This window comes from Chaetura pelagica, unplaced genomic scaffold (genome assembly GCF_000747805.2).
Source record: "Chaetura pelagica isolate M959 unplaced genomic scaffold, ChaPel_1.0 scaffold527, whole genome shotgun sequence".
NCBI lineage: Eukaryota > Metazoa > Chordata > Aves > Apodiformes > Apodidae > Chaetura > Chaetura pelagica.
This window is the reverse complement of record NW_009953915.1, coordinates 38,896-49,218: the sequence shown is the minus strand read 5'-3', so window position 1 is coordinate 49,218 and position 10,323 is coordinate 38,896. Positions and strand designations below refer to the sequence as shown.

The window sequence follows — 10,323 nt, the reverse complement described above, 5'->3', positions numbered from 1 at the left end:
CTTCAAGACCCCCCCATCCCCGTCCCCGTCCCCGGGGTCCGTCCGTGTGTGCGCGTCCCCGGGGCGGGGGGCCCAGCCCAGCCCCACAACACCCCAAAACGCCCCAAAACTCACACCTGAGGGGCTTGTGCAGGGGGTGCTTGCCGGGCTGGTGCCACCACCCCCCTGCGTGGGGCATCTGCCTCATCCCCAGCCCTGCGGGCCCTCCCAGCCCTCGGGTCCTTGGTCACTGATGGACAGGCCATGTAGTGTTGGTTTCACGTCCTAGTGTTAGAAGCACAGGGTTGGGTTGGGTTTTATATGTATATCTATACCCCGGTGTTAGGAATATAATAGTTGAAGAGAGAAGTGAGGTATGTGCACATCCCAGTGACACCTGGAGGGGTTTATGGCCCAGGAAGCTGAGGGACTGAACTGGGCTCCATCTGGGGATCCCAACACGGAGCAGGATTTGTGGCCAAGGTCAGACCCAACAGAGCCCCTTGTGTGCTGCTCCTCGGGGCAGGGTGACACCAGTGGGTGCAGGTCAGTGTGGGCATTGGGAAGGCAGCCCAGGGGGCAGGGAAGGTCGGAATTCTACCTTGATAGGTAAAAAGTGACCTGCTGGAATGGAAGGTGTGAGGGGGGGGTGGAACTTATAGGATCATTAGAAGTGTGGGAGGGGCTGGAACCCCAGGAGTGCCCAGCCAGTGGGGAAACGGGAGGGAACTTTGGGAATAGGGAATATAAACCATTCTTCAGCTGCCTATGCCACAAAATGCTTGTTTAGGGCACCCACTCTGGCCAGAGTGTCTGTGCTTGGCTGCAGGATCCGTGTGGGCCTGTTCCTTGGCACCACAGGCGTTTCTCACACCTCTAACCCCCCCACCAGCCCCGGGACCCCAGCCCCACGGCTGAGGAGGGGAGGGAGCCCGTAGCTCCCAGCAGAACAGGGCCAGGAGGGATTCGGCACCATCCTGGCTGGTGTCAGCCCTGCTGTGGCCACAGGAGCAGGGCAGGGTGGCTCCCTGGTCCCAGCACTGGTGAGGCCACTCCTGGAATCCTCACATCATCTGGTGGGGCTGGAAGTGGAAGGGGTTGATGTGTGCTTATAAAAGTGGCACCTTTGGGTGTTTTGGGAAGCTGAGCCTGCTTTGTGGAACCCCTGCTCCCTTTTTTTGTGTGTGTGTGTGTGCAGAACTGGATCCTAAAGCAAGGATCTTGTCCACGTGTGGGTTGGCTTCTCGCACCCCAGGTGACAGACCCCACTCTGGGGACAACACCACTCTATTGGTTTGGTTTGTTGGGGTTTTTTTTCCCTTTTCCACCCTTCCCTGACATCAACACCACTCCTGTGTCCCACTGGGCACCTCTCACCTGTTGGAGAGGCAGTGGGATAGCCTGGGAGAGCCAGGGAGGCTGAGGGAGGAAGGAGCTGGAGGACCCCTCTGAAAAATCACAGGACACCACCCCCTTTAAGGTCTGAGCTTTTATTTCTTGCTGTGGTGGCAGCAGAGAGCGGCAGAGCCTCCAAACTTGTAGAGTGCTGAGGACAGGCAGGGGGAGCAGGGCAGGCAGAGCCCTCCCTGGCTTGGGTGAGGGCAGGAGAAGAGGCACAGCTTGAAGTTTCCTCCCCTCTCCAGCAAGGCTTCTTCCCATCTCACTACTTGTCCTCAAGGAAGGTGCACACCTGGAGGAGATCTGGAAAGGGAAAAGAGAGGGAGAAGTTGGGATCCTCCTGCCTTTCAACACTCCCATCCCAGCAGCACAAACCCAGCCACACCAGCTCCACCGTGGAAACGACCCCGAAAATGTGTGTGAACACTGGGCACACACACTGACATCCCCACTCATTTTGCTGCCAAAATTTAACTGGGCAGCTACAGGAGAAACGGAGGCCAAGAGGGGCCATCCAGGGACCTCTCCCTGGGGCTGTGCCAGGTACCTGAGGGATTGCAGGTGTTGAGGCTGGCCACGGAAGCGTAGTACTGATCTCCCAGGAATTCCTTGTACTTTATTCCATCCCGGAGTTTGACCAGACACTTGGTCTTGTCCTTAAACAGGAGGTCCTTGGTTTGAGACTCAAACATCTTGAACCTGTCTGCCTCGCTTCCGTTTGTCCCAAACAGGTTCTGAAAGAAAGGCAAGAAGAGGGAAGTGTGTAAGATCCAAGTCTTTGATCTTCAGCATCATCCTGGGGAGCTGAGAAATGTAGGATTGATTCTTCTGACAGGGTGTGCTTAGATGGCTGCCTAAATTTTCTTGTTTTCTCTCATTTTCATGTGTCACCAGGTTGGAAACTAACTTAGAAATGTGGACTGCTGTGATTATTTTGTGCAAGGGGCACTTTGTATGTAGATGAGTTAAAATTGCAGTCAGAGAGGCAACACAACTGGCGCCACAGCCAGTGGTGCAACAACCAGGCCCTGAAAAGAGCAATTTTAAGGGTTTCTCATCTAAATCAACAACTTGGCAGGGAAGACTTGAGGTCTCTGTGGATAATTGGAACCGAAGGATGCAGGAGGTGATAAAGAAGAACCAAACTCAAGGTGACTGACGGCTGAACCAGTCGTGGGCAACTGGAGTGACAGAACATGCAATATTGTGGCCTTCAGGTGAACTTAGCTCATGATGATGTCATTGTAATAGTAAAAACCACACCCCCAGGTCAAAAAGACCCCTGTCCAGGTGAAGACCCTTCCCCTGAGCAGGTGTGATACAGAAACAGTGATTTAACCATATTATGACTCTTTGTAAATCACCAACCAATCACTGTAAGAAGTCTGGAAGCTTGAAGACTTTATAGTTTGGAGTATAAATATGTCATGGAAAGGCTGGCTTGGTGTGCTTGATTTGTGGGGAGGCACCAAGTGCCCAGCTTGGTACAAACCTGCAATACATCACAACATCTCCTTCCTAGACACAGTTGCTTGGTCTGTGTTTTGGGAGCTGTCTTAAAAGGGTCCCCTTGGCTGTCCTCCCCCTCTGTCCCTGGGGACACCACAACTGGGGGCAGTTCTGGGCTCTCCAGTTCCAGAAGGACAAGGAGCTACTGGAGAGAGTCCATCCCAGGGCACTGAGATGCTGAAGGGGCTGGAGCATCTGCCTGTGAGGAAAGGCTGGGAGAGCTGGGGCTGCTCAGCTGGAGAAAAGGAGGCTGAGGGGGGATCTGATCAGTGCTGATCAATATCTGCAGGGGGTGGCAGGAGGATGGGCCAGACTCTGCTCAGGGGTGTCCAGGGACAGGACAAGGGGCAATGGGCACAAACTGGAGCTCAGGAGGGTCAAGTTCAACATGAGGAAAAGCTTCTTGCCTGTGAGGGTGACAGAGCCCTGGGACAGGCTGCCCAGGGAGGCTGTGGAGTCTCCATCCCTGCAGACATTCCAGCCCCACCTGGATGTGTTCCTGTGGGATCTGCTCTAGGGGATCCTGCTCTGGCAGGGGGGTTGGACTGGGTGATCTCCAGAGGTCCCTTCCAACCCCAACCACTCTGTGACCTCATGTCACACAAGCAGAGTGTGACAACAGCAACCCTACCAACCCAGCTGTTACCCAGGGGTATATCTGCTGAGGGAGCAGAAGAGAAAGGGCAGCTTGGAAGGGACAGAGGAAGCAGGAGGCTCAGGAAAAAGCTCTCACTCCGTATCCCTGACTTAAAATCCTCCCTGTTGTGCTGACTTGGGGGGAGCTCAGAACACTGTGTCTCTAAAAAAAACCCAAACCACCACCAACCTCTTGTCTCTGCAGCAGCTCACTGACTTTCCTTGCTTTCTCAGGACGTGTGACCACAGCATGGGTGGGCACCTTGGCCAGGTGGCAGTTCTTGTAACTCACAATGTTCTCCCGCCGCCCGTCCGTGCACAGCAGCTGAAAGTTGTCCATTTTCAGATCTTTGGCCCATTCTTCTTTGTTGTTGCCTTGAAAAAGAACAGGTTGGGAGGTTCAGAGTGTAGCAGATGAACCCCAACCTCCCAGCACCCAAGCAGTGTGTTCCTGCCTGCACCTGCACCAGACCTTGGATTCTTGGCACCTACAGAGGATGGAAGTGAAGCTCAAGATGAGTCAGACACTCAGAAATTCAGTTACATCTCCTTCCTTGATTATTTTTTCCCAAAAAAAAATCCTTGGAAAACTGCTGCTTCCAGACACGTGAACCAAACTGTTACTTTTCCAGGCAGGAATAACCACCTACCCTCAGTGTTTTCCTCCACGACTGAATGTTTGATAAAGGCAACATCCCCCTCCTCGACCAGACACCTGGGAAGGACAAATTAAAGCAAGTGATGTGGGTGCTTGAACCCTGGGCCCCTTCCCCCACAGATTTCACTCTGATCTAGGTCTTGTTTTGTTCAATCAGCCTCCCAGGTCTGTGGGCCCTGCTGTGAACATTTCAAGGGTATCAGAAACAGTCATTTCACACCTTCTGGAGGAAAACAAACTCCAACAACCAACCCCATGCATCCTTCTCACATGATAAGGAGATGATTAAATAAATATTAATGATTTTTATTTTGATTTTTTGGTGTCAGAAAGAAGCAGTTTGGGCAGGTTCAGAATTTGCTTTGATTTCTGTGTGAAGCATCTTTGTAAAAACAATGACTGGCACCAAAAGGGCTGCAGACCTTGAGGCAGGGTCTCTCTAGTAGCTGGAAATGCAACAAGACTCATCCCCTTTTTAAATTCATGCCCAATAGGAGTGACTTGGTACTGAGCAGGTGGCCCTGGTGCTGAGCTCTGGTCTCTGCACTCATTTCACAGCTCATTTTTACTAAGGCATGAAGGGTTTTGCACCCAAGGGGTGTCCAGTGGCAGCATCATTTGTGGGTCCCCATCATTTAACCCTTTATTTGTGCTGGCAACTGAGCACTGCTGCCATTGCAGGAGGTCTGGCCAAAACCCTTGTGTCTCTCCAGATTTGCCAGGAGGCACCAGGACATTCATTTTACAGAAGAGGGACATTTTGCATCACTTTGCAGGAAGTTACATCAAGAAAAAATTATAGCATATGTATAATATTTGCAGCATGTTTATAGTTCTGGGGAGACCTTAGAGCAGGTTCCAGTGCCTGAAGGGGCTCCAGGAAAGCTGGGGAGGGACTTGGGACAAGGGCAGGGAGGGAGAGGACAAGGGGGAAGGGATGAAAACTGGAAGAGGGGAGATTGAGGTGAGACATGAGGAGGGAATTGTGGAGTGTGAGGGTGGTGAGAGCCTGGCCCAGGTTGCCCAGGGAAGCTGTGGCTGCCCCATCCCTGGCAGTGTTGAAGGGCAGGTTGGATGGGGCTTGGAGCAACCTGGGCTGGTGGGAGGTGTCCCTGCCCATGCAGGGGGTTGGAGCTGGGTGATCTTGAAGGTCCCTTCCAACCCAAACCAATCTGGGATCCTCTGATATCATCCTATCGACATCTACACCCTCAGCAGTGTCGTGGAGAAGAGGTCAGCAAATGAGCAGCAACATGAAGCTCTACTCCAGTTGTCACCTCCCCCAAGCCTCTGGGACAACCCCCAGGGCATGGTTTCCACCACTTACCGGAATGCTCCAGTGTATCCATAGTACTTCTCATGGCTGTTGGCAACACACTTCTCTGGGGGGACCCCCCCGGAGCCCTTGCAGAGCTGGCAGAGGCGGGAGTTGGGAGGAGAGCCAGGAGCACAGCCTGCACTGAAGTACTCATCTGGGGGCAGGAAAAGGAAAAAAAAAAATGCATCTTTCCTGTGCTGAGAAGTTAGGTTTTTCTTCTTTCCATAATTACTTTTCATAAATTAAACCATTTATTAAATGGCCTTTGAATAATCAATGACTTGCGCTGAATTTGTACGAGCTGGGAGCTGGAAAGAGAATCATGGAAAGGTTTGAGTTGGAAGGGACCTTCAGGATCATCCAGCTCCAACCCCCTGCATGGGCAGGGACACCTCCCACCAGCCCAGGCTGCTCCAAGCCCCATCCAACCTGCCCTTCAACACTGCCAGGGATGGGGCAGCCACAGCTTCCCTGGGCAACCTGGGCCAGGCTCTCACCACCCTCACACTCCACAATTCCCTCCTCATGTCTCACCTCAGTCTCCCCTCTGCCAGTTTTCATCCCTTCCCCCTTGTCCTCTCCCTCCCTGCCCTTGTCCCAAGTCCCTCCCCAGCTTTCCTGGAGCCCCTTCAGGCACTGGAAGGTGCTCTAAGGTCTCCATGGAGCCTTCTCTTCTCCAGGCTGAACACCCCAATTCTCCCAGCCTGTCTTCATTTCCAGGTTATTTTTGTTGGGCCATAATTCTTACCAGTTGAAAGCTGGATATAGAGGTGGATCTTCTGAACAGTCACCAAAGGCCCAGAGCTCAGACTTTTACCCCCCTTATTCTCCCAAGGGAAGTGGTGGGTTCCCCTCCCTTGGCCAGTTTTAAGTCTCAGCCTGACAGGGTGCTGGGCCACCTCATCTCAACTTTATTATTACCTAGAAAGGTTGGATCAGAAGATCCTTGAGGTCCCTTCCAACCTGGCATTCTAGAATTATCAGACAGTCAGATCATTCCCTTCAAGTTTCTTGAACAAAGATCATCAACCTCTGTTCCATTCTCAGCCCTTCCTCTGCCTTCTGGGATTCATAAACCCACTCCCCACCTTGCAGAAGCACCAGGTCTCCTACACCTAGGGCAGCCTGTATTCCCATTTTGGGAATACCTTTTGGGCTGCCCCAAAGGGAAAGGGAGAGATGTGAAAAGAAAGCAAAGCCCCCAGAGCAGCTGATGTGCCCTGTCTGACTCTGAACCCACAGCCTAAAACTCTGCTCAGCAACACCTGGAACAACCCTTCACCCTTCCCCACCTCCAGCTGGGAATCTTGGAGGCACGAGGGAGTGGGAAAAATCAGATGCAGGATGGGAAAACATTTTTGCAGCTCCAAGAAATGGCTGCAAAGGAGCTCAACTCACCAAAATTGCAGTTCCCTGTCCTGTTGTGAATCAAGCCCATGGGGATGTTCCAGCCAGCAGTTCTGCCCACAGCTGTGTGGCAGGACCTCTTGCCCTGCAGGGTGTTCCACGTGATGTCCTTGTTGGATTTCTTCACAACAGCCACAGCAAAGTAGGAGGCTTTCAGAAGAGAAAAGAGAGGAGTGTGAAGCTCTGACCTGAGGATCCCTCTCCCCCATGCTCCCTTGGGAGAGGGAACCCCAGGAACAGTGGAACAGGAACATTTGGCAATTGGGTGGCAGCAACTGAGCACAAATCTCTTTTCTATCTGACTGTTAAATGGACCCCTCCCCCAATTTTTAATATCCACATTGGACACTTTGTGTGGAGACTTGGCCAGGTATTGCCCACTGATGTCTGCAGGTGCCTTTGTCTCCTTCTACCCAGCAGGACTGTTTTCTGCCCCTCTTGTTGGCCATCATTACCTGGTTCTCCTTCTGCTTTGCTGCACTGACTCTCATCTGAGGGAGGAAAGAAAAAAAAAGAAGGTATTAGATAAAAAATATGGCAAATCCCCCCCCCCCAAAAAAAAAAAAGGAGAGAGGTCCCAGCTTTCTAGAGAAACTTCGACCTGTGACTGTTTCAGGTAGCACCCTGGGCATGGAGAGCACAAAGCACGGGCTCCATCTACTGCTCTGAGCTCTAACAACTGGTTGGACTGGGGCTGGGGCTAAAGGACAAGGACATCAGGATGAAAACAAAGAGAGGAGGTGGTCATTGAGCTCCTGGCTGTCCATGCTCACTCTCCCAGAGCTGTTCCAGCTCCGTGGGAAGGTGAGGTGTGCAGTGATGAGCCTGGGAGCACTGGGTGCTTCCTGCAGGGTGCAGCCCTGAGGTTGCTGCCTGGATTTCAGCCTCACACTGGTGCTTTTCAGCCTGTTCCCCAGCACCCAGCCCCAGAGGAGCAGCCCCAGGCTGTGTCTTACCCTCGTAGCTTTCTCCCATCACTGGCACCAAGCCACACACCCCAGCAGTGTAGACAAACCCTCCGTCTAAGCTGATGGCATCTGCTTCACCTTTCTGCAATGGAAATGAGGCAGTGATGAGCTGACACTGCCTGTCCCCAGGCTGAAGGTTTTCAGACATCTGGGAGAGTTGGTGACCATCCAGAGGGTTCTGCTGCCACCCAGTGTGACCTGGACAGGCTGGAGAGCTGGGCAAAGAGGAACCTCACGAGGTTCAACAAGGGCAGGTGCAGGGTCCTGCACCTGGGGAGGAAGAATCTCATGCAACAGTCAAGGGTAGGGATGGACCTGCTGGAAAGCAGCTCTGAGGAGAAGGATCTGGGGGCTCTGGTAGAGAGTAAATGATCCATGAGCCAGGAATGTGTCCTTGTGGCCAAGAAGGCAAAAGAAATCCTGGGGTGCATGAGGAAGAGTGTGACCAATAGGTCAAGGGAGGTCATTCTGCCCCCCTGCTCTGCCCTGGTGAGGCCACAGCTGGAGAACTGGGACCAGTTCTGGGCTCCCCTGTTCAAGAGGGACAGGGAACTGCTGGAGAGAGTCCAGGGGAGGGTGATGAAGACGACTGGGGGGGTTGGAGCATCTCCCTGATGAGGAAAGGCTGGGAGAGCTGGGGCTGTTCAGCCTGGAGAGGAGGAGGCTGAGGGGAGGCCTTGTTCATGCCTGTAGGTATCTAAGGGTGGGTGCAGGAGGATGGAGCCAGACTCTGCTCAGCAGTGCCCAGGGACAGGATGAGGGGCAATGGGCACAGGCTGGAACATGGGAAGTACCACTGAAATATGGGGAAAAACTCCTTTATGGTGAGGGTGACAGAGTCTCCATCCCTGCAGACATTCCAACCCCACCTGGATGTGTTCCTGTGGGATCTGCTCTAGGGGATCCTGCTCTGGCAGGGGGTTGGACCAGATGGTCTCTAGAGGTCCCTTCCAACCCTGACAATTCTGTGAAATCAGGTTGTAGAAGAAGTGTTCAATGGAAGGGAGAAAGGCTTGGGCCCAGGGGACCTCGTGGCACACAGCCAGGGGAGGTCTCACTGCTGCAAGCAGAGCTTTGGAATCCCCCTGCTCATGCACTTGTACCCACCTCCAGCAGCACTGTGTCTCTCCTAGCCTGCTTCCCTGCCCAGACACACTGTCCTCTCACTTCTCCTTCCAAGTCTGTATTTTCTGCTGCCTTCCCAGTCCTGGCCCAGCCCCCTGAGCCACCACCAGCATCCATGTCTGTGGGGGAACCATTCTTCTCCTGAGCATGTGTCCTGAGCTGAGACAGGCTACAACCCTCTTTCTCTGCATTGTGTCAAATTTCTCTTTTGCTTCCCTTTGCCAAAGAAAAAGTTACTTCTCACCATAAAATTGGGGTTTTATTTAGGAAACCTCAAAATAACAAATAAAAATTAAAAAAGAACACTGCTCAGTATTTTTCTTCTGAAAAGTGTCAACCTGTGAAGAACTAGTTGAGCCTTTTCCCTCTGATGAGGTTGGTTTCTGCCCACTGATATTCCTGATGTTTTAAATCACAGGCTGGTTTGAGTTGGAAGAACCTTCAAGATCATCCAGATCCAACCCCCTGCATGGGCAGGGACACCTCCCACCAGCCCAGGCTGCTCCAAGCCCCATCCAACCTGCCCTTCAACACTGCCAGGGATGGGGCAGCCACAGCTTCCCTGGGCAACCTGGGCCAGGCTCTCACCACCCTCACACTCCACAGTTCCCTCCTCATGTCTCACCTGCATCTCCCCTCTGCCAGTTTTCATCCACCCCCCCTTGTTGTCTCACTCCAACCCCCTCCCGCCCACCCCAGCGGTTCCTCAGCTGACAGAAGCAATGCTGCCCTCCACCTGAGAGCTTCCCAGGGAGAATAAAAGGGGAAAAAACCAAACCATCATACCATGATCTTGACGATGCAGTCCTGGGTGCTGTCTGCCACGGTGCACTCCACCTCCCCATTGCTCACCACACTCCAGAGGTCACACTTGCTCTTCTCGTTCTTGCCCACCGCGCACCAGCGCGTCTTGTTCTCCCTGCGCCTGGGGCTCAGCTGGTCTGAGAAACCAGCAGGGGGGAATCAGAGACTGCTTGAGGTTGGAAGGAACCTTCAAGACCACCTAGACCCACCCCCCTGCATGGGCAGGGACACCTCCCACCAGCCCAGGCTGCTCCAAGCCCCATCCAACCTGCCCTTCAACACTGCCAGGGATGGGGCAGCCACAGCTTCCCTGGGCAACCTGGGCCAGGCTCTCACCACCCTCACACTCCACAATTCTCTCCTCATGTCCAACCTATTTGTTGATCCCATCTCTCCTGTGCAGCTGACAAGACATGAGTATTCCATGTCCTTCCTACCTTCCTGAAGGCTCTGGATGGCACTGTAGTACTGAAAGCCCAGGTAGAGCTGGGCATCCATCAGGGACGGGATGCGCTTCAGCA

The 10,323-nt window shown here is 53.3% G+C and overlaps 1 protein-coding gene across 1 annotated transcript in view; it reads right to left on the bottom strand.

The window, feature by feature from the left end:
• The window catches only part of TF (transferrin), a 30,714-nt gene that overhangs the window by 14,759 nt on the left and 5,632 nt on the right, over positions 1-10,323 (bottom strand). Inside the window, 10 exon segments of the mRNA XM_010001505.1 lie at positions 1,647-1,680; positions 1,925-2,111; positions 3,713-3,897; positions 4,173-4,237; positions 5,508-5,652; positions 6,897-7,055; positions 7,361-7,396; positions 7,862-7,955; positions 9,785-9,939; positions 10,240-10,323. The exon segment at positions 10,240-10,323 is cut by the window's right edge and continues 23 nt beyond it. Of these exon segments, the coding sequence (XP_009999807.1) occupies positions 1,647-1,680; positions 1,925-2,111; positions 3,713-3,897; positions 4,173-4,237; positions 5,508-5,652; positions 6,897-7,055; positions 7,361-7,396; positions 7,862-7,955; positions 9,785-9,939; positions 10,240-10,323 (1,144 nt within the window).